Genomic DNA, 25,395 nt, shown 5'->3' on the forward strand with positions numbered 1-25,395 from the left:
TGCACAATGGGAGTGTTCTGTAATTCAGGGCAACTTACCAATAACTCATTGCAACAAACTTTTTATCAGTAACTACAGCAAATTACACCTCAAAGACAGTCTAAGACAATCTTAGTATAATCTTTTAAACAACAGAAACCACCCCAAAATCTGAGATTGTTTTATCTGAAATGACTACAAATAGTATTTTTGCATGATTCTAAAACGAACAGAAATCCTTTTCTTTCCTAAAACTATATTTCAATTTTATTTATTGATTTTGGTATTTGCTTTGGTAGAAAACCAAAATGATTTACTACCTATATGCTTGCCCTACTATATTTTAATGAAAAAAAATTTTTTAGTCCCTCACACAGGCACAATGGAAAGTAGTGTTTAAGTACATAAAGATTAAATATTAACATTTTAACCAAGGTCACTAGAACATTTTGGCTTGTTCTCTACTTAAAACAGAGCATTAAAAAAAAAAAAAAAGTGTGTGTGTGTGTGTGTAGGAGAGGTGGGGACAGGACAGTTTCTTCCCGACTTCCTATAAGGTACTTACAGTGCTGATCACAATCAACTCTGGCAAACACTACTTGATTTTCATTTGGATATTCTTCCTTAATGACATTGGAAGCTTCCTCAAAAATTGGGTGCAACATCTGGCTGAAACGACACCTATGCACAGAGGAGGATACCAATTAAAACTGAAAATCAGAAGCAATAAAATTTTATTGATATTTCTGTTGTTATCCATTCATATTTAGCATATTACAATAAACAGAATTAACAATCACACTGTTAATTCAGGAATCCTGATGTCATTCATTGGAGAGGAAAACAATTTTGAATTCAAAGACTATTCCATTTCAAAGACTGGACAGATAATTTAAAGATTCTGGTTTTTTTCACTGGAAGAAAATGGCCAATATTATGGAGCACAAAGCTAAGGACCTCTCACAGAGGCAATGAAACAAGTCTGAAATAAGCCCTCTAAGATGTATCTACCTGGACTTGTAACTACTAAGACTCAGGCATTTATGAAGGAAATTAGTTTTCTCCAAATAATGAACATATTTTTAGACTACAAGATCTTTAAAATGGTAAGTTTATTGCAAATATTAGACTGATTCACCTGACAAGTTCAGTCAAATCTCATAGGCAAGTTAGCATACTAAATAAATAAGTTTTATAAAAATGATATATGGTATAGAGTGAATTTCCCCCTCAAAATTTACCTCTGGTTAAAATGGGCTTTTGTGTCTATAAACTATTAAATATACTAAGTTCAGGAGCAAAATTTTTTAATCCCCAAATGAGACTTTCCTGTCCATGTTTCCTTTGTCTGTAGTTTTTGTTTTGCTTTTACTTTTAAAAGGGGGCACAAACCCCACAATATTCCAGAAACTTGACACCTCTAATTCTGACTGCCGCTTAATCAGGCCAACCACTTCACAAATATATTCTATGGGTCATTAAAGGGACCTGATAAGAAAGAGAAGGATCAGAATCAGCACACAAGCAGCTGGGCTAGAATGGTCGTTCTCATATGAAAAAGGTATGCAGTATTTGTCAACAACAACAACAACAACAAAAAAACTATAATTGCTACTATTGCTTCCTGAGCCCTTTGCCATCAAGAAATTTACTTAAATGAAGCCTGTGAGCTCTTTAATCCACATGTGATTAGGTCATACATATTAACTATAATTCAACAAAAATATAAAGCCTTTATACTTCTTCCCTATTTCTTTTTGTATGTAACTCTTCTAGCCCACTCACCTGACTTCCTAAGGAGATGTCCTAGAATATACCAAGGAGACACAATCTGTATCTTCAATCTCTCGCTTTCAAGTGGCTCTTTCCTCTTTTAGCATTCTTAAATCTCTCCCATCTGGGATAGGTGGGTGGGGTCTGCGGATATCAGGGACCGTGTCTTATTTGACTACATATTCTAACAAGCATTTCAGTAGATGTCTGTTAAATGAATAAACTGATAGACTGGAGGAACTGGAGAGGCTAGGACCACAGGTTTGTGGGTTCTTACAGTTTGCTGAAGATAGCATTCTAGAGGGCCAGGGAGGCAAGGGGTAAGGACTGATTAATGGTTTCTTGAAGAATTAGGATATGGCCTAGTAAAGAATCAGTGGACAGGCTCCTGGCTTATGGGCAAGGTAAAGACAGATATTAACGGCTCCTTTCTGGATTGTCCAGTTTGCTGCCCAGTAAGCACTTAAGCACAGATTAATGTTTAAAATAGGATCGGTTTTAATACCAAAATGTGAAAGGGGAAGATGAAATAAAAATTCAATTGCAATATTACTGTACCTTCATACATATAGAAAGTTACGTTTATAAAAGTAACACAACCAAAGCAAATAGATCTATTAACAGGGCCTTAAGGGTCATCAGAATCCAATCTCCAATCTAGTACTTGAATCGACCCCTTACAAATCAACCAAATGGGTAGAAGTCTCTGCAGGGACAGATTAGGGGCACCTGCTAATAGTATAACCTAGTGGGGAAAAAAATAAGCTTTGGAGTCAGACATACCTGAGTTTAAATCCCAGTTCCACCACTTACTAGCCGTCTGACCTTTCTGAGCCTCAATTTCCTCAACCTAAAATGGAAATTATAATACCTACCTGCAGAGTAGTTCTGAGCATTAAAAGCAATATATGTAAAGAGCCTGGCACATAACAGCATTATTAAGTTCCTACTACGGTTTATTGTCCTCTCAGGTATATTTTTAGGCAGGTCTATTAGAGAATCCTTCCTTAAACTGTGCCACATCCATAACTTCCAGAGGGAACTCAGAATCCAGCCTTTGAGGCCACACAGTGTAAGTCTATGTCCTATGGCCAGTTACCCAAGTTTTTTCAGTTGAATAAAAGAGTATTAATTTATGAACAACTCCAGGTATTCTTTGGTAATATGTTTCTCAAATAACTGCAGTTATTCCACATTTCCAATTCACTTTTTACAACAACGTTGGTGGCATGTTCTATTTCTTTTTCTTACAACACACAAAATCCCTCCATCAAAATAACTGCACTCTAGTTTTAACTCTGCCATAATCTAGTCAGGTGATCGTGGGGAAATACTTTACTCCTCTGGATCTCAGTTTTATCTTTAAAGTGGACTGAATTAAATAATCTTCTACCAAATGTTGTGGCTAATGTTACATCTGGATAATCCTAATTTACCTTGGAAAATGCTACCTTTTGTTGTACATTTTATAAATGGTATTTTCTCTGTATATCTTCAACATTTTACTGAAGTTCTTTAAATACAGATACTATACATCATTCATCCAGTAAATATTTATTATGTACTTATCTGCCAAGTATTATGCAAAGTGCTTGGGGATTCATGTTGAAAAAAGATAGATATGGTAACTTTTCACAAAGCTACTAATATAGTAGGGAAGTACCAACGAAACCACAACATTACAAGTGTTATGACTCGGTAAGTATGTGGTGTTATGAGTAGATATAAAAAGGGTTCCTAACCTGACTTAAGAGTAGGGGTAGGGGTATTGATGTAGGAAGGTGACCTGGAGAAAGTGGCATCTAATCCAAGACTTGAAAGATGATTCAGACTTAAGGAAGTAAACAAGTGGGTAAGAGAAGAGAGATCCATTCAGACAGAGAAAGTACCATGACTAAAGGTCCAATGATGAAAGAATACAGAATATTACATAAACTGAAAGACATTCAGTATAACAGAACAGAAGGTGGGAGTGAAGAGAGGCAAGAGATATAGCTACAGAGGAAGGAAGGGACCAGGTCATCAGGGGCCTCCTAGGCAAAGGTAACAGAAAACATTTAAGGGTTTTAAGATGAGGTGTAAACTAATCCAATTTGCACTTTAGGAAACACTCGGGCTTACTTTGTAGTGAACAGAATGGGGACACATAGGACTAGAAGCACAGGAAATAAACTAGGAGACGGTCACAGGAATCTAGGTAAACTGCAGGACTGTGGCCTGAAGTAGGGTAGTGGCATCTACTAGGTAGTAAGCCTAAAAGGGTCATATAAGATACAGATTGTCTAGGAATAAGGATTATGTGAGTGTTTCAAACTTCTCTCCAGCTGAAGCTCCCTTCTTCCTAACCCCATGCCACATTCTTTAACATCTGCTACATATTATGCCCTTCTAGATGCTGGGAATACTAAGTAAGACATTTCTGCTCTCAAACTCTGTTTGCTAGAGCACAAAGATGAAAGACAAAACAAAACAAACAAACAAAACAAACAAACAGAACAAAATGGTTCTAATGAACCTAGGGGCAAGGACAGGAATAAAGACCCAGACGTAGAGAATGGACTTGAGGACACGGGGAGGGGGAAGGGTAAGCTGGGACCAAGTGAAAGAGTAGCATTGAAATATATACACTACCAAATGTAAAATAGCTAGTGGGAAGCAGCTGCATAGCACAGGGAGATCAGCTCGGTGCTTTATGACCACCTAGAGGGGTGGGATAGGGAGGGTGGGAGGGAGATGCAAGAGGGAGGGGATATGGGGATATATGTATACATATAGCTGATTCACTTTGTTATACAGCAGAAACTAACACAACATTGTAAAGCAATTACACTCCAATAAAGACCTTAAAAAAAAAAAACAATGTAGCAAGAAAAGAATGTGGTACATAGGGAACTATATGAACACACAAAACAGAATCCAATTCAGACAGGGAAAGGAGTAAAGGCTTCCTAGAAGTAGTAAGTAGTAGTAGATGGTATATATTATAAAATGTCAACATTATTTTTCCTTCTAAACTTGCCACACCCACATCCTCACCTCCAAACACTGCCTTACTCCTCAGTCAGGAAAACTAGAGAATTGCAATACGTAATTGTGTGTGTATGTGTGTGTATGTGAGAGAGAGACAGAGAGAGAGAGAGAGAGAGAGAGAGAGAGACAAAGAGGGAGAGACAGAGAGATCTGAGTTTTTATGTTACCTGCTTTTATTTTAAAATGTGGGATAATGGAATCAGGTATATTTTCTCTCAAAACAAATGCTCACCAAATTGAGCTGCTTCATCTTTGAATGAACCTTAATTGATTTTTGTATATGGAATATTGTCTCACAAAAAAAAAGAGGCTTTCCCACTTACTCCTTTCTAGCAAAGAAAAATCACCTCTATAAAGTTTAAAAAAAAAAAAAACTTAATGATGCACTCCCCCCCCACCAAAAAAATAAGATATTACTTACCAATCAGCATAAAAATTTACTAAAGCAACATCAGCATTGTCTGAAATTGAAAAACAAAACCAAATAACCTAAGTTACTCGTGTCTACATAATTATGACATAATTAAAGATATGGTTTTCATCATGGTCTTTTTCCATTCTTAAAGGCTCACTAAAAATACACAGTAACTTATCTCTCACTCAGAAACCCATATAGAGAGTCCTGGACAGCTTATATAATTTGTGGGAGTCCCTGTTCCTTTCCTCTATATCGTCCTCCATCTTAATACCTCCACTGAATGAATATAAAATAAACAGAGAATCAAACCCAGATCAGGAAAGTAAGCTACTAAATAGCATACTCTCATAAAAAGTGAAGTGGAGTGATTTGGATTTTAATAATCCATTTTTTGACCTTCCATATTCATGAATAACTGAGCTTTGCAAATAAAATCCTATTTCAGAGAATAGACTTGTATAACTAATCTATTTCTAAAACTCAGATGCCACCTAGTTGCAACAAGTAATCTACAAATAACAGTGTTGCATAAGATGTACCTTTTCTGGTTCCTACCCATTTAACAGTTATTCTCTGTTGTAAAATATAACAGTATTATTTGCATATCCGGATGTGAAGACATGAGAAAGATATATCTGTTCCTTTTGCCTAAACCTAACAAAGAGAAACTTAAATAAACTCAAGTACTCAGTACTCACACACACACACAGACACACACACACAGAAACCATACCCACAAAGATATTCTAGAATTTGAAAGATGAAAGGAGTGAAGATGATTTGCAAGTTTCCATTCTCTTTTTCCTTTGTTTACCTTCAAAGCACTTTTTATCTACTTGCTATTTACTCTAAAGCAGTGATGTTCACAAACTGTAATCCCTGGGACCAGAAGCACCAGTATCATGCTGGAACTTGTCGAAATGCAAATTCTTAGGCGGGGTCTAGCAATTTCTATCAGAAACTGGGGGCAGGCCTGGCAATACTGACAATAAGTCCTCCAGGTGACACTGATACAGGCTAAAGTTTATAGCACCCTTTCTCTAAAGAGATCCCATAATATGGGAATAGACTTTCTAGCATTTAAAACCAGTTCCAAGAACACAAAACAGTATATGATGGTGAATGAATAACTCCTTTTAACTCTTACTATTTTTAGTTTTGCTCAAACCAGTGGGTGAAATGGAATGCTTAAAAAAAAAAGACATCATTTATCCACACTACATTTTCTTAAAACTCCTAAGTTGTTATTTTTCTATCAACCACGTCTTCACATTCCCTCTACTACTTTTAAAAACAAGAAATGTTTTCCCCCAAGTTAACTGTATCTACAATCACATTGTCAGCAAACAAGCAAAACACTTATTGAACTTAATTGGACCAATGACAATAAAAGAGATCAGAGTAGGTGATTTAGTTAAAAGCTAAAAAAAAAGACAAAAAAAAAAAATTGTAGGCTGTGTCCTAAGGTCATTAACATGTAATACTGCACAGTGGAAACTGCTGGCCTCTAAGCAACAAAATACTCTGAATTGTTAAGAGTGGTATTCATGACAAGGCAAAGAAACAAAACAAGACTAAAAGTTTACTTGTAACACAGGAAAGTAGACTTGCGCATTTTAAGAAACTTTACTAAAAACTAAAACCGAAAGTGCTTAGTTAATTCCGTATACCATGGAATTAATCAGAATGCTGGCTCCTCAATTGTTCTAGATAATTGAGATTTTATTTTGTTTTTGTATATAAACTAACTCTTTAGAGAGAAGAAAGTATACTTTAAAAATAACAAGGTACTTACTTAAAATGTCATCTATATTCTCTGTATCAAGACTTGTTATTTCAGTTGTTACAGGGGTAAAAACCCAAGTTACCTGGAAATTTAAAAAATGTGAAATTAATAAATGTTTCCACAAAAGGCAAATAATGCTGAAAGTCTAAAAAGAAAAAGAAAATTTATGAATTAAGTTGGTTCCACTATTTAAAAAATTATCCATCAGTTGGTTTTAATCTTTATTATCTATTCTAACCCTTCACAAGAGCAGTGAAATAGTACAATTTATCAAGCCTAGAAACTAGTTCAATAGATTTCCTATACTTCTAAATACATAAAAGAGATTGTTTCCAAACAATTTTCAAAATTAAAAATGTACTCACTGTTTTAAATTAATATTCTCAACAACTTTATCTCTGGTGCCACAAGAAAAATTTTGCCAGATTATTAACAGTTTTGAAAGAATATTAAAACCAAAGCTAAGTTTGCTGATTCTATCCCACCATGTCTCTAAGACAGAACAAAATAATAAAAAGAACAATTCAAGAAAGACTTTTCAAATCGTTAACCAGAAGCCCTTCTTGCGGGGTCTTCACTTACAGGTAGTTACGATGTGTTAGGTGAGAGGTTATTAAAAAGAGAGTTAAGAGCAGTAAAGTGCATCCACTTTAACGTGTCTAAAACGCTAAATTCAAGTTTATCAAAATCTTAGTGTTTCTTAGTGTTCAAAGAAAATCTCAGCTTGCCATCTGCAAAACAAAGAAAAGGCACAATTTTAAACTAAACTAACAACTGCTTACTTATTTTAAAAAGTAATATTTAGTGTATTTTATTTTTAGGTTCCATCTTTAATACATTATGTGTTTTTTTGTGGGTTTTTGTTTTTTTTGCACTCAGAAAGTTTACTGTCTAATGGAGAAACAAGCATTAAGTTACAACAACAAAATCAAATAAATCGTGTATTGTCTCTAATGCAGTTAAGTAGTTTGATAATATCTAACACAATGAGTGAAAGAGAGATGTTTCAGCATCTTATTTGGTGGGACTGGTGAACAAGGCCATGAAAAATAAAATCAACCAAGGAATGAATACATACAAAAATCAGCATAGAGGATAAAGGTAGAAACGTAAGTATTTAATTTCAAAAAGAGACACACATCTGCTTTGGCAGCAAGCTATAAGAAAAGGTTTGAAACTTACATTTGGCCCAAAAGTGTAAACAGGATTACCCATGTTGATGTTGCTATTTGTTTTTTTAAATTTTTATTGGACTATAGTTGATTTACAACGTTGTGTTAGTTTCAGGTGTACAGCAAAGTGAATCAGTTATACATATACATATATTCACTCTTTTTTAGATTCTTTTTCCATATAGGTCATTTCAGAGTACTGAGTAGAGTTATGCAGTAGGTCCTTATTAGTTACCTATTTTTTCTTTTCTCTCTCTTTTTTTTTGGCCGTACCTTGCAGCACGCAGGATCTTAGTTCCCCCACCAGGGATAGAACCCATGCCCCCTGCAGTGGAAGCATGGCATCCTAACCACTGAACCGCCCGGAAATTCCCTAGGTTATCTATTTTATATAGTAGTGTGTATATGTCAATCCCAATCTCCCAATTTATCCCCCACTACCCAGTAACCATAAGTTTGTTTTCTACATCTGTGACTCTATTTCTGTTTTGTAAATAAGTTCATTTGTACCATTTTTTTTGTTCCACATATAAGCAATATCACATGATATTTGTCTTTCTCTGTCTGACTAACTTCACTCAGTATGACAATCTCTAGGCCCATCCATGTTGCCGCAAATGGCATTATTTTGTTCTTTTTTTATGGCTGAGTAATATTCCATTGTATGTATGTACCACATCTTCTTTATTCATTCCTCTGTTGATGGACATTTAGGCTGCGCCCATTTGATGCCTGGACAGTTTTTTGTTCAATCCCATTTATATATGGAAATCCATTCACTGAACCACTGCTCTTTATCAAGTGACAATTAACATTAGGCCCCAATCAAGGTACTGAAGACACTCCTCTGCCCACCCATTTCATGGACACTTTTGGTACTCACAACAGTTACAACTCAAAATTTTATAATTCACCAACAATTCAATTTCTGAATAGTATAAAGAGACAGGTTGATGCTGGTAGGTAAATAAGCCCAGCTAATTATTTTAAATATTTCTATAAATTCATTCTTTTCTTAGAAAAAACCTAAGAATAATACCAGTCTTATTTTCAAGTTACCATAGTAGTGTAGCCAATAGCTGACATTATTTCTGTTAGCAACCAGTAAATTATACTCTCCTAAAAGTAAGCTAGATAACTTTAAATCCCTGAATATTTTACTTCTATAACTAATTTATTTTCAATACCTCAAAAATCAACTGGAAAGATCAGACTTCCCTCACCAGTCATTACTTACTACCCATACCTCAATTAACAGATCCTTCCCACATCAGTGTATGACTAGCTCTAGACAACTATATAAACTGTCAGAAGATAAACTGAAGCGTATTAAAATGTTTAAGGGTTTATATGAGCAGAAATCAATTTGAAGCACACAGCATCCAATCTAGCAGATAGAAAGGAGCTCCAAGGAGCTGTACAAAATATCAGACTTTTATAGGCAGAGGGGAGCAGGAACAAGGACGTTATGCTAGGCAAAAAAACTGGATTGGTTATTGCAAAGTTAATTTCCTTTAGAGGACGGCAGGGGTCTATCTGGCAGATTACCTAACACATGCTGATCAGGAGACTCCGGGCTGACAGGTTTAGATTCCATTTCTGGAAGAGCCTAAACTGTAAGTTAAGCCTCAGTTTGGTGATGTGGGGCTTAGCATAAGCAACTCCATTTGGGGCCTGTTGTCTTGTTTCTAACAATTATATTGATAAAGGAAGATTTTAGAGTGGATTGTATGCTGAAGAAAAATTCAAGAAGACCACATAAAAATAAAGCAACAAAGTTGGTCATTATCAAACTCAAGTCATTAAATAACTTGACAGTCATTTACAGTGTCTGCTAGGTACTGAGGGCACAAATGCATAAGGCATAGCATGCATGCTGTATCTCAAGGAGCTCTCAAACTAGTGGTGGTGGTAAGGAGGGGAGAAAAAAGTGATAAATACAGATATGATCATGGCCTTCAGCTGTATAATCCAAGGAAGCCCATTTTTGAAGAGTTAGTTACTGCCTATCAAAATACATGTTTCCAGAGAAGTATATTCTAAATTTAATTGCTTTTTACGTTAGATAATGACAAAAATGAGGCACAATCAATTTGGCTGTATTAAACATAACCATTATGTAAGAAACATTGTGCTAATAAGCATGCAACTGGTAAGAAGGATTCTGTTAACAGCTGTGTTTAAGAAGGCCCAAAACAAGAAAACTGTCTCTGACCCAATAATCTCTCCTCCCTGTAGGGTGTAAAAGAGGCAATTTATCATTAACATTTCTATTAATATGCAGTATGAAGGGAAAGACAGGTTGTTTATTTGAATTGTTAGCAAGCTCCACTAGTCTGACAAATCGTTTCTTTTCATGTCAGCCCCGGGCAGAAACAATATTCTCCTGGGGAAACACCTTTATGTGTCAAATGCTATAGTGCTTAAGTAAAATAAAGACAAGTAGCTCTAAACCAGGAAGGGAGGAGGGAAATCATTTAATTTTTAACTTTAGACTTGAAGTAAACTTTTAATTTTTTTTTAAAGAAACAACAAAAACCTACACAGAAATTTTCCATAGATCTTAATAGTCATGGAGAATTTAGCCTCTAATGATGGAATATTACAACATATGTAAATATACAGACATACACTTATGAAATATTTTACAAACTGGTCACTCTCTTCAGTTCATTAGCTCATTTTCTTGCCAAGAAAACTGAGAAGCATCTCCAATAATCTTCTATAATTCATTAGATAATTCCTTCCACATGCATTTATTGTACAAAATATTAAATATTTCAGTCTGAGATATGTCTACTGATATGATCTTATATAAAAGGCACAGAGTAAATAGTAAACACTGCACCCAAATTCATTAAAAAATAAATAAATAAATAAAGTGAAAGGCTAGCTTTAAATAGGAGCTTCTTCAGACTCAGCAGATATAGAGAACAAACTAGTGGTTACCAGTGGGGGGGCTGGGGGGTAGGCAGGGCAATACAGGGCTGGGGGAGTGGGAGGTACAAGCTATTGGGTGTAAGATAGGCTCAAGGATGTATTGTGCAACACAGGGAATATACCCAGTATTTTGTAGTAACTGTAAATGGAAAGTAACCTTTAAAATTGTATAAAAATTTTTTTAAATTTAATAAATAAATAGGAGCTTCTTTAGCAAGTAAAGTATATTTTCTTCCATTAGATGGTTTTTAAACACTGAGATATCTTTGGGAACTAAAAAAGCTTTCCTTTCCTTTAATTTCCCTGTATCCTTCATGACCACCTAACTGGCTGGTGATGCCAGTGCACTAGCTGTATTTCCACAGCATTTTTTAAGCCACCCAGTAGCCAGTTGCTTTTCCCAAAACATGCCCCACAATTTTTCTGCTTCCTTCTCTTTGCATACATGGTCTCCTCTATGTGGAATGTCCTCTTCTCCACTACTGCATAATCAATCCTTCAAGGATTGATTCCCTCTTCCATGATGCTTTATCTGGTTTTCCTGGTAGAAAATGCCTTTTCTTTCCCAAAAGCCAACCTACTCCATGAGGATAGAAAAAGGAAAAATGTAGGTTAGGGAAGTGGGAGTTACTGCAAAATCAAAATTCTCTCTAAATTAGACATCAGTTTGAAACAAGATGCAATGAAAAGTTGGTTACATGATTTTTAAAAAAAGTATTTTAGAAATAAATCTTGGGAAGATTTTTTACTATGCACTCTCTCTCAATGTTAGGTCAAACTTTAATTGTTACAATATTAACACATAAACATGCTATAATACAAACACATACAAAATGCTCTGGCATTCACTGCTCGGCCCCAGTGCTATTCCTCTTTTGAAAAAAAAACATTAATTGAACAAGACACCAACCTAACAGGATCTTTAGAAGTACGAACTAACATCAATAATAACACATATTGGAAGCGAGTTATTAAAGCTCTCAGCATAATTTTTTAAATAAATAAATAAATACATTTTCCTAGTACATTAAGACCATTCAAGTAGTTACCATTTGAATATACCCTTAAAGGGGAGTACTATGACACTCTCTGAATCGATATCTCCCTTCAATCCAACCTGCCCACAGAGTCCAGACTAGTCTTTTCCAATGCTGCTTTGCATATATCGATTCCTCTGCCCCTAAAAAAACTCCAAGCGTTTTTCGCTGTCTACAGTATAAAAGCCTAACTCCTTAGCCTGCATTTAGGACCTTTCACAAACTAGCCCACACTTGCCTTCCTACATCACATGGTACTGATCCCCATCCATATTCTATATTCCAACTAACAAGAACTATAGTTAGAGTAACCATACATTCTAGTTGGCCATATACTCTAGCTTGCTTGAGACAAACCCAGGTTATGCCTGTTGCCCTGGAATATTATTAATAGCACCACTCTCTTTCAAAAGGGTCTCAGTTTGGGCAATAAATTATATATATGGTCACCCTATTTGCAGTAGACTCTTGGCAACTGAGAGGAACCGTAACAATCTCTTCACAAATTCTAAATTATTAATAAGCATATAATGTCCTCCCATATAACATGCGGTAAAATGAGAATGGAATGAGAATGAATAGAGAAAAATAAAGATGGACCAAGATATGAATGCTAAGCTAAACCAATCACTAGCCTCAGTCATTGACTTGAAACATTAGGCTCTTAGGAAGGGAATAAAATCAGTAGCTCAGAAAAATTACTACATGACCCTTCAAGGGTCACTCACAAATTGTCCAAATCCTCTAAGTTACAAATCCAAGAATGCAAGGCGTCTTAGTAATTGCAATTCCTAAAATGTGTCATCTTAGTCTCTTGCCTCCATACTTGGCTCATGTAGTTTCCTCTGCTTGAAACAGCTAGGAAAGCTTATCTAGTTTTCAAGACCCAATTCAAATGCTATCTTTTCTATGAAGCCTTTCCTGATGGTCCCAGACAAGAGTGATTAATTTCTCTCTTCTCTGAACCTCCAGAGCACTCTCTTAGGGTGTTAACATATTATTTTTCACACAGATTATTTGTGCCATCTTGCCTCCTCTAGGAGACTCTGAGTACCTTGAAAGTAGAGACTGTTCCTTATTCAATTGTGTACCCCACATATCACCTACTACAGTACCCTACCAGTACACAATGAGCACTCAAATATGTACTAAGTGAATGAATGGGTGGATTATGGTAATACACTAAGAATTTAGAGGGAGGGTGTTAGAAGTTAAGAAATACGGAAAAGGGGTTCAGAAATGGGAATAGTCAATAAATATTTTTAACATGTTTGAGGAAAATAAGGTTATCAGATAGGAATGAAGTCTGTATTAAAATTTGTGTTTAATAATGTAATGATGAAAAGCACAATACTAGGTGATGATTCATAGACTCAGATTTAGAGGGACTCTCAGAAGTGATCTTCCCACCCACTGCAGAAACCCCTCTATACTGCTGTCTAAGAGCCGTCACGAATCCCCAGCAATACCTTCTTCCAGTTCCCCCAGCTATTCCTTGGCATGACTTCCAGACACTTCAGCACATAGAATACCCTCACTTAAAAATAGCTATGCTACGTTAGTGGATAAAAGTCCAATACGTCTTGTATTGTTCCATTGTAAGGTTGTTAATTCAGTCATGAAAATAAATGATTTCGGACTTTCAGGACCAGAAGCTAATAAAGTACCAGGAAGAAGAGGTTATTAAATATTATTTCTGTTAGCAAGATTTACAGTCACAAAAGCATTTGCTAGGCCTTACTTTAAGTGTTTTATTAGAATATCTTAGTATAAATGAGTTTAGAATATAGAAAGTATTTCCGGTGAGTTTGTTTGTTTTAAAACTCAATACCTTAAAACCTTGCATTCAAATGGTGGTCCCTGAACCAGCAGCACTGGCATCACCTAGGAGTCTGTGAGAAATGCAGGCCCCACCCCAGACCTACTGAAACAGAATCTCCGTTTTTGTAAGATCCCCAAGTGATTCCTATGCATATTAAGTACCACTGCCTTAGAGAACAAAACTCTTGACTCTACAAGCATGTAAATTCATTTTAAACTTTGTACAATGGTTTTGGTCCTCAAATATGAATACAGTAATACTCATTCGTGAGCATTCTGTATTGAGATGCGTAATACTGTGATTTTAGAAAAATGTGGAATCTAAAATCTCATTAGAAATCTACATTGATGTTAATTTTTCAAAGTATACTGCCTTCTGCTTGAATAGATATTTCTACACGAAAATTACTGGCAAGAAATAGAAGCTTCAATAGAGGATGTTTCCTTCCCTACAGCATTACTGTTCTCAACTGCCATTACATCTGCTAGGAGTTCTGCAGTAACAGCTTAGTGTATTTTTCTAAATCTATCATTTACCTGCCTTTCTGTTGGGAGCTTCTCAAAGCCCTTTACAAACTATGTCTCTTCTATAGCAAGAAATAAGTAATGTACCAGGCAACAGTTCCCTTCTATTTCTAATCCAGATTGACAAATCAGCCTCCCACCTGAAGTCCCAATGCCATGGGATCCAGGCAGCTTCTCCTCCCTGAGGCCACTACTCTCACTCTCAGTTTTGCTTTAAGCTGGCAGGCAGCAGAAACATAGAGGTCTGCAGTTAGCTACAAGGAGCTAAGAGATATGAAAGGTCCCCAGAGAAAGGCTGACAGGCACTGTATTGAAGCTGAGTATCAATCAAGGCACATCTCACTGTTAGTATTCCCAGAAGCATTATAATGAACCAGAAGTTCAAAGAGAGGGGAAAAATAGGACTAAGTATAGAATAGCACTGGAAAGCCACTTTAACCCTTAAATTGCTCAGTGATACAACCTTCCTATAATATCAGGGCAACCCATTTTGGACAAGTCAGAACCAATCTGCTTTTATAAAGAAACATTAAAACAGTCACAACCTTCTTCATTAAACAACTCAAAATATGGTGGGCACAGACATGTTTGGGAAAACAAATTCTATGCAAAAACAAATAATTCAAATATGAATAATATAACCCCTAAAATCAAATTCTGCCGGTTAAAAACAACCATAGAAAATAAAAAGAAAAAAATTGTTACAATTCATTCTTTTTCTTGCATATTAGTTATTAATCATGCATGGATTTCCATTAAAAATTGACGTTGTGTTTTGTTCTTCACTGTATCCTAAAAATGGGATGAATTAATTTACCTGGAATAGACAGTGCACTTCTCCGACCTTCAGGAAAGAATGCTCTTATTACAAAAAGTTCTTCACAACTGGGAATGAGCTTCTCAATGTGTGGAAAGGATTTTTCTGTTAAAACGACCACCTCACTAAAACCCAGACCTAGCAATGAAAGTACTAACAAAGCATAGGAACTGGGAGAAAATGCAAGATGAGAATTGTTTTCTTCTTTTTCTGTACATCCTCTGGGACCCAGGGCTGCAGGGGCGGGGTGGGGGGGATGTGTGAGACAATGTTCCATTCATCACTGTCTCCCGATTAGTACCTAGCACTGGATCTTGTAATAGTCCAGAACAAACATTCATACATATATGCCAAGAGAAAATTATGACTGCCCTCCTTGTGCTACACTGTAATTCTTCCCCAGGGTGCCTGATGAAAGAAAGTTCCCTTAAGAGAGTCTACAAACATGTTGGTACATGCGTTCTTTTGTTAGGTCGTTCCACAAATCTTTCACTGAGTCATCTATTACATGCTAGGCACTGTCCTAGGCACTGGGGAAAGGAGTGTGAATAACATTATATAGATATTTATATTACATCTGGCAAGATCATCAAACTTAACAATTTCACTTTCATATTAAAAAAGAGAAAGAGAAGATTCTCTCTCAAGTATTTTAATTTAAGAGTCACCATAATTCCTGCAAAGTCATGATCTATTCCCAAAAGATAACTGCTGGGCACTGAACAATGAGAATTACACAGTATGTCATACTCCCTTTTTGCCTAGGTTTCAAGAAGCCTTGAGTTAATCTTAATGTGGAACAACTGCATCAACACTGTCACTGAACAATCTTAACATCACTGAAAGTGGGACAACTACATATTACCGCTTCTTTTTTCTTTCTTCCTGTTTTCCTGGGATATGATTGACATACAGCACTGTGTAAGTGTTAGGCGTACATCATAATCATTGGATGTACACACTAATGAAATGATGACCACAGTAAGTTTAGTAAACATCCATCATCTCATGTAGAAACAAAATAAAAGAAAAAAATATATTTTCCTGTGATGAGAACGCTTAGGATTTACTTTCATTACAACTTTCATATAGCATTCAGCAGTGTTAATTATATACTAATGCTTCTTGATAGGATGCAATAGGAAATAAAAAGCACCACTTATTAAGTAATCTTAACCCCCCAAAACTGAACCTGACCTCAATCTAATCAAGCCCAAGAACTAGTGTATAGGAAACAATGAATACAGAGGAACATGTAACATGACACCATGAGGATGCAAGCAGCTATGTCAAAATAAAGGGAATTTTATAGGAAAAATGACAGCCTATCTTCATTTGGGCTCCCACCAGAAGTGGATCCCTGAGACAAGTGGTAAAGTACAAGCAGCTTATTTGGGAGAAAAAGGAAGGACCCATAGAAAAATGGAGAAGTAGGATGGGAAAGACAGCAAATATATAGTATAATATAGTGAAATAAATACCAATGTTTTCACTTATGTAATTTAAATTCTTTAACTCTCTTATTTACCAGATTCTGCTGGTAGCATATGCATTTCTACAATGCAGAATATGAATATGAAGGAAATATCTCCTACATATGTCAAAGAATGCTTTTATTTCACTATTAAACATGTGAACTTGACTTTTTTTTGGTGAGTCAACAGCCTTCAATGAAAAACTGTTCTTCAGTGAAACCTCTGGTTTCCTACTTTCTACATTCATTTAGTTCTACAATGAACTCGGGCTTTCTAGTTTCTTATTCTTCAGTACTATGTTCTAGGGTAAAAATATGTTTATTACCAAATCCAAGGATGATTCCATTATTATATAGGCCTAATGTATTAATCCACTGCTTACTTTAAAAACATGTTATCTTAATAATTGTCTTATGACTTCTAACCAAACCAATTCTAAATGTCAATCAGAAGTAGTCCTTGAAAGGCCATATACTTTTTTTTTTTATTTTTTATTTATTTATTTTTGGTTGCATTGGGTCTTCATTGCTGTGCGCGGGCTGCCTCTAGTTGCATCGAGTGGGGGGCTACTGTTTGTTGCGGTGTGCAGTCTTCTCATTGCGGTGACTTCTCTTGTTGTGGAGCACGGGCTCTAGGTGTGCAGGCTTCAGTAGCTATGGCACGCGGGCTCAGTAGTTTTGGCTCGAGGGCTCTAGAGTGCAGGCTCAGTAGTTGTGGCGCACGGGCTTAGTTGCTCCATGGCATGTGGGATCTTCCTGGACCAGGGAATTGAACCCATGTCCCCTGCATTGGCAGGCAGATTCTTAACCACTGTGCCACCAGGGAAGCCCTGAAAGTGCATATACTTGCTGAGACATCTAAACTAAATAATCATTAGAAGAGAGACTCTTTAATGCTGCCTCATATGCCACATACTGTTTTAATTAACTTTGTAAAGCAAATGGGTTTGTCTTTCCCTCATTTGGTCTAAAACCCCCCCAGAGATGATCTCAAAGCTTTCATATATATTAAGGGTCATTATCTCATGACCTCCATCACTACCATGTAGTATGTGTCTACCAAAATATTAATCAGGAAATGACTATGGTTTGCTAAAAGGAAATCTGAATTTAGGAATCTATCTCCTTTGTGCATTTTTGTCTCCCTTTTCTTAACTGCCATGAGATAGAGGTAAAGAAAGAAGGAAAAAGCATTGGCATAATTAGGCATTACAAACATCAGAAATGAATGAGGGGACATCACTACAGATCTCATGGACATTAAAAGGATAATCAAGGAATATTAACAACAACTCTATGCCCACAAATAGGATAACCTAGATGAAATGGACCAATTCCTCAAATGACACAACCCACCAAAACTCACACAAGAAGGAACAGACTATCTAAATAGACCTATACCTATTAAAGAAATTGAATCAATAATTAATAACCTTCCAAAATAGAAATCACCAGGCACAGATGGGTTCACTGGTGAATTTTACCAAACATTTAAGGAAGAAATTATACGTATTCTCTACAATCTCTTTCAGAAGACAGAAGCAGAGGGAATATTTCCTAACACATTCTATGAAGCCAGTATTACCTTAATACCAAAACCAGACAAAAACATTGCAAGAAAATAAAACTACAAACCAATATCTCTCATGAACATAGATGCAAAAATCCTCCAAAAGATAACAGCAAATCAAATCTAACAGTGAATAGAAAGAATTATACACCATGACCAAGTGGGATTTACCCCAGGTATGCAAGGCCAGTTCAACATTTGAAAATCATTTAATGTAATCCATCACATCAATGAGCTAAAGAAGAAAAGTCATATGATCATATCAATACATGCAGAAAATGCATTTGACAAAATCCAACACCTACTCATGATAAAAACTCTCAGTAAACTAGGAATAGAGGGGAACTTCTACAACTTGTTAATGAACATACAAAAAGCCTACAGCTAACATCATACTTAATGGTGAAAAACTTGAAGCATTCCCACTGAGATCAGTTATAAGGCAAGGATGTCTCCTCACACCATTGTTTTTCAAGATCATACTGGATATCCTAGCTAATGTGATAAGATAAGAAAGGGAAATAAAACATGCAGACTGGGAAGGAAAAAATAAAACTGTCTTTGTTTGCAGATGACATGATAATCTATGTAGAAATTCAAAACAAATGACAAAAAAACTGCTGGAACAAATAAACGATTATAGCAAGGCTGCAGAATACAATGTTGATATACAAAAGTCAGTTGCTTTCCTAAATCAATAAACAAGATAAATATGAAATTCAAGATACAGCATCACATTGGCACCCCCCATAGTGAAACACTTAGTATAAATCTAACAAAATATGTACAAGATCTATATGAGGAAAATTTCAAAATTCTGATGAACAAAATCAAGGAAGAACCAAATACATGGAGAGTTATTCCATGTTCATGTACAGGAAAGCTCAAAATTTGTCGAGAGGTCAATTCTTCCCAACTTGATCTACAGAGTTAATGCAAACCCAATCAAATTCCCAGCAAGTTATTTTATGGATATTGAGAAAATAATTCTAAAGTTTATACACAAAGGCAAAAGATCCAGAATAGCCAACATAACATTGAAGGACAAGAACAAAATCGGAGGACTGACACCACAGATTCAAGACTAACTATAATGCCACAGTAATCAAGACAGTGTGGTATTGGCAAAAGATCAATGGAAATACACAAATAGATCAATGGAAAAGAACAGACAGCCCAGAGATAGACCCAGATAAATAGAACCAACTGATCTTTGATGAAGGAACAAAGGCAATACAATGGAGAAAAGACAGCCTTTTCAACAATGGTGCTGTAACAAACTGGACATGCAAAAAAATGAATGTAGACACAGACCACACACCTTTCACAAAAAATAACTCAAAATAGATCACTAACCTAAATGTAAAACACAAAACTATAAAACTCCTAGAAGATAACACAGGAGAAAATCTGGATGACCTTAGGTTTGGTGATGACTTTTTAGATACAACAGCAAAGGCATGATCCATGAAAGAATGAATTGATAAGCTGGACATCATTAAAATTAAAATTTTCTACTCTGCAAAAATTTTATTTTACTTTACTATTTTTTAGTAAAATTTTATTTTGCCAATGAAGTGTAGTTTTTATACTGTTTTATTCATTTACTTGGTAGAGACTCCACAATGTTTAATGAACAAAGAGATTAACCAAGTAAGTTTAAAATTCTTCCATGTTTAGACATTCTACAATTCTTTGAGACCTCAAGAGAAGCCCAACTACTTAAAGCTGGGAGAGGACATGAATGACATTTACTTTGCTGTTAGAAAGCATTTTCTGAAATCTTTGGTTGGGGACTAGAACTCAAATTATGACAGTGAAAAGGATCACTTTTAAATAGAAAAAACATATAATTCATCAAACAGCAATAATTCTAGAGACCTCCCACCCCCAAAAAGACTTGAGAAGAATACTTGGCCTGCCTTAGGACAAACTAGCAAGTAAAAAAGTGACAAATCAATTCACAATCAAATTAAGAGAATGAATCACCATTGGAATCATTTAAAAAGAGAGAAAAAGGCAAGTTTCAATCAACCGAAGTTCACATTCTCTATCCTTGCAGGAAGGAGTAAAATTTTCCTATTTATCGTAAGTAAAATGAACACAGCAGTTCCGATGAACATTTTGTTTTCAGTAACTCAAAACAATAAAGTTTTCGGATAAAGCATCTATGTAGGCTAGATAATCTTCTAAATGGAACTCTCTCAGTAGTCAAAGAAATAACCAAATGTGAAGGCCACAAAAATATATTTTGTAATTTTGAATTTTGTTTTCAACATCACGAGATGTAAAGAGAGCACTGAAAAACAGGTCTATAAACTACAAAGATTACTCAGCTATAAATTATAAGTATTATTGTTTAACTTCTTATCATTACCTTTGTCAGTTCCTCAATTCCCATCAGCCTCTCTGGCCTCTATTTTATTAGGTCAAAATAGTACTTATTTAGAATTACAAAGTGAAGGAGGCACTAGTTTATCTGATTGAATAATACCCTCCCCTCCTACCTCGTGCAGGACTCTCCTTGACAGCAGCCTTGGCAGAATGACCATTTAGCCTTCAACTGAACACTAGCTATTATAGAGAACTCACAGGACGAACCAATACACTTTAAAGTGGAAAGTTTTACCCTACTGGGCTGAACATCTGCTCACCTTTACCGTCTACACATTCATCACAATTCTATCATGTACAGCTCACCAGGAACATATCCACCTGCTCTCCCACAAGCTCACCAAAGTCCTTCGATGAGAACCTATGGGGATGGAAGCACTGAACCAGGTAGGGCCTGCAGGGAATAAAAGGCACATTCTGTCCTTCAAGAGATTCATGACCATGCATGGAAAGTTAGCCTACCAGATGTATGATGCAAGTACTGTAAGGCTTACAGAAAAATTTAGAGAGAGGGCAGAAAAAAGGCAGAGAATGCTGTATCGGTTAATGAGCAGAGTAGTTTCTATAGATGAAGTAAGTGAAGAGAAAGCCTGGCTAAGGAAGTTCATGTAGTGCAGTAGTAGGAGATGAAGCTGGAAGGTTAGGCTGGGGCCAGAATGTTAAGGAAAAAACCAAGGTGTTAGCAGAGTAAGTATAATACCCTTGAAAGCCAGACAGAAGAATTGATATCTGCTGTAGCAGAAAGTAAGAAGCCTTGGGAGACTTCTCAGTAAGGGGGGAGCACTAATCTTTAAGTCTTGAAATTACTGTGCTCCTCCCTTTACTGGGGAGAAGTAAGACTATACAGCTAAGAGAGTGAAATGGTAATACAAGGAAGGAAGGGAAACAGGGGCCTGGACTGAGGTGGGGAGATTTGGAGAAACTTTCAAAAGAAAGACAAATGGGTCATGGTGACAAACTAAAGGGCTGCAAAAGTCAATGAGCCAAAGCTATAAACCTAGGTGACTAGAGGAACTGAAAGGAGAGTAAGACTATTTTAGAGAAAGAATTACTATGCAGTCATTGATCTACTTCAATTTCACTAGTCATATGCCTTGCCCAGTCAATGAGAAAACAGCTGACAGAAGATGAACTGCCTTCTACCAACTAGCAGAAAAAGTCTGGAAACTGTATTTGACTACTTTTCACACCAAGGACTAAAACACCAAGAAAGCACCTGCGCCCAAGGCACTAACAAAACACTAAAAGACTCCCAAGCTACTCCAGTCTTTAGAGGCGATAGGTAAAGCTGTGAGTTAAAATGACTGGATGACAAGATGTGATGGGAAGGGAGAAAAGAAGCTCTTAGACAGTACATTTACCTCCTTACTGTCCTTCTGTCACTTAAATGTAGGCCTTTTCCCTTTCTCCAGCCAGTGAGGGGGAGGGGGGACAGAAAGAGGAACAGAGAAAGAGAGAAACAGAGTGAACCACTGGAGCATAAAAGAAGCAGGGGGAACACTATTTCAAGAAGAAACAGGGTACTTAGAGTGAAATGTTATAAGGGTATAAGTGAGAGACTTACCAAAGGGTAGTCTAATTCACAATTAGGAGGCTACTCTGACCTAGGGAACACATCACAATCATCATTTTTAAACAGTTAAATCATGTCTGGTAGCCACGAGTAAGGCAGACACCAGCTCCTCTACTTAAAACACTCTCAATCCACAAATTTAAAATTTGTTTTCACAAGATGCAAATCAAACAAAATCACATAGGCTCTGCCTGCCACCAACAGATGAAATTAGCCATTCCTTGTATGATGTGTCACTCTGGACTTATGAACTAGGCATAACAAACATCATTTCAGAAGCTAAGCAGAAAGAGAAATGCTTCTTTATATTTTTTAATGATTTCCAGCAAAAAAAAAAAAAAGGACACATTCACATATATTTGGTTTGTGTGAATGAAACTGACTTTAATTACCTAAAACAACTTACTGATAGGAATTACCCCAGTCCTGACAATGGGATAATAAACTTTGATAGTAATACAAGTGTCCTGTATTTCTCTTAGAAGAAAATCTGCCTAGAAGACACCCTTGTTCCTTAAACTAAAAACCATTTAAACAACCTGAATAAAAGTGCATATTAAGCCATTAAGAAAATATTTTCTATCCCATCTTTAGACTATTCAGGGATATTTATTAACTTAGTACTTCAAAGTAATATTCCAAAGTAGTATACTCTTGGAAAATCAACTCATGTAGGAATATAGACAAACTCTCTGCTAATTTCCTCATATATCACAATCTATTTTGCATTAGAAATAACAGCTGAAGATGATCAAGGGAAGTTAGTACCACTGTACATATAAGTATTCCCCAAATAATGTAAGCTAAGAAAGACTTACATTAAGGCATCAAACACTACACTTTAAGTACAATTAACTACTTCAGTGATGGTTTCTCTTGCCTCATGGGCCAAATGAGAAAAAGAAGACTGAAAATCTGATTATTTTGCTACAGAATATTGGATACTTCTCAGAATTAAAAGCTATTTCTTGAGGGCTCATCTTATTATATATTTACCTTAACCACTCTTTTGTTCCAGACAATAACCAGTGCATATGAAGGAGGCCTTTATAACAGTGTTGTGGACTGGAAAACACAATTTACCCTCCTCTTCTAACCAAGTACCCATCTTCCCAATGGAAGGGGTTTGTAGATGTATTCATGAGATTAGAAAAAGAAAACCGTACGGTGAGCTTTTCTTGATCCAAGATGAAATTCTCATTATAAACTATCTTATATGCCAATAGGTTCTTACCAAATACCTTCATCACAGTATCTAAATTCAAGAAGATCTGTTATATCCTCAGTTTTCATCAAATCTATAAGCAGATTTAGATTAATGGCCAAAACTTACTAAAAGTAGGAGATATCATACATGCTTATGTGTAAATAACTTCACACCTCACTGGAAGCAATATTTAAGGGATAACTATGGTATATGTAAGTTAAGCTTATAGGAACATATGAAACTATATAACCAGCAATTTGAAATCTTCCACACTTACACAAATAGGATTTTTACGTTTGTCTCTTTTCAGTGACCAAAATACGCTATAATCATCTTCTCTTCCCTAACTAAATTCTACTAGAGAAAGATTATATATTTCTAAAGAATCATCATCATTTTCCAAATATCTAGTCAACTACAACAGTCAGGGATGTATTTTTTGAATGTACAAAGTAAAAGAAATGATGCCTTTCTCTGTGGAGCAAATGATACCTTTCAAACAGCAAAGCATAAAGCATGTTTCCCACTTCCATTTATACCACTTACAGGAATTTATTTGCTTTTGTATTAAAGGCAGAAATGCATATCAAGTTAGATTTTTATTTTTATCAATAACAGTTACATTTGTCACTATTTTGATAAGACTATGCCGTAACTTACCAGGGGAAAGAGACAAGTTGATAAGCACTTTAAGAAACCACCAATATTTAGAATCAGACTTTTAAAATAAAAAGCCTCATCCATTTACTCATTTCAGAATGTCGAAAAGGCACTAGAAGCACAGAGAGATTGTCAAAACAAGCGCAATCCTCCTCCAAGGTACTTCTTCCATTTTATAATGACAACTCTATCCACTTGGCAACCTTTCCTTCTCTATCCATTACCTTACAAAACAAAAATCTCTTCTATACGCCAGACATGATGCAAAGTACTTAATATACATTATATCTTAATCTTATAACCTTGCAAAATAATTATCCCCACTTGCAAAATTGGAAATTGGAGGGTCAGAAAGATAAAGAAATTTGCTTAATATCACACAGCTACAAAGAGGCAGAACCAAGAATGAACTAGGTCTTTCCAGCTTCAAAGTCACTCTACTTCTAGTATTGTCAGTTATCCCGGAAACTCAGACCCTAGAACTACTTCCATAATGCATCAACTCTCCCTGAAAGGGATGAACTACATTGCATACCTAGGCTTCTGGGGGAAAAAAAAAATCTGAGTAACAAACATATGTTTGAAGCACACAAGAATATTTCAATGTAACAATATATATATTTACTATTTACAAACACATATCTCTTTTACATCATCACATCAACTCTTGAAGCTGAAGTAGGAAATTATATTATCCCTATTTTATAAATGAGGAAAATGAAAGTATGCAGTATGTGACACATAGTATATGCAAATATTTGCTAAAGGATTACGACTCAAATAGGCTAAGTGACTTGTGCAAACTAGTGGCAGAACAGGGTTCAAACCCAGGTCTCTTTTAATTCTAAAACCAGTGGTCTGTACAACAAAATACAACTGTTTCCATAAACTATTTTCATCATTATATACTGAATTTAAGTACAAAACTAAGTACAGTTATAAAACAGAACTAGACAGATAATTTATTCACTTCATGGTCACATTTTTAAGCTGTTTTTGTTAGTATAATACTGACAGTGCAATTAGCATCAGAAGACCACAGGGGGCTGGAAGCTAGTCACGCCAGCTCATTACTTCAGTGCACACAATTTTAATACCACAGGGTGAACAATTTGAAAGTTACCCAAAGCAGCAAACGTATTCAATCATTCATTCACTCACTGATTCCTTCATCTAAACAACATTTATTGAACACCTATGATGTGACAGACGTCGGAAA

General features: G+C 35.8%; 1 protein-coding gene and 1 long non-coding RNA gene across 6 annotated transcripts in view; both read right to left on the minus strand.

Moving 5' to 3' along the window:
• ERP44 (endoplasmic reticulum protein 44) overlaps nucleotides 1-25,395 on the minus strand; it is an 85,082-nt gene that overhangs the window by 46,625 nt on the left and 13,062 nt on the right. For 2 of the 5 annotated variants that reach the window (XM_082404116.1, XM_082404115.1), the window contains exons 2-4: nucleotides 6,996-7,068; nucleotides 5,204-5,243; nucleotides 545-660 (exon numbers count right to left, since the gene is read on the minus strand). The exons of 1 other annotated variant lie outside the window; for it this stretch is intronic. In XM_082404116.1, the coding sequence (XP_082260242.1) occupies nucleotides 545-660; nucleotides 5,204-5,243; nucleotides 6,996-7,068 (229 nt within the window). The remainder of the gene's footprint in view (nucleotides 1-544; nucleotides 661-5,203; nucleotides 5,244-6,995; nucleotides 7,069-25,395) is intronic. 2 more of the 5 variants (XM_082404117.1, XM_082404118.1) reach the window with 2 other exon arrangements.
• Nucleotides 1,455-5,197, minus strand: LOC309634336. Its single transcript, XR_014247996.1, has 2 exons — nucleotides 2,536-5,197; nucleotides 1,455-1,896 (listed from the first exon to the last, which is right to left on the minus strand). It is a non-coding gene; the product is annotated as an uncharacterized lncRNA (long non-coding RNA).

The sequence above is a fragment of the Balaenoptera borealis genome (genome assembly GCF_965194805.1).
Source record: "Balaenoptera borealis genome assembly, chromosome: 8".
In the NCBI taxonomy this organism is placed as follows: Eukaryota; Metazoa; Chordata; class Mammalia; order Artiodactyla; family Balaenopteridae; genus Balaenoptera; species Balaenoptera borealis.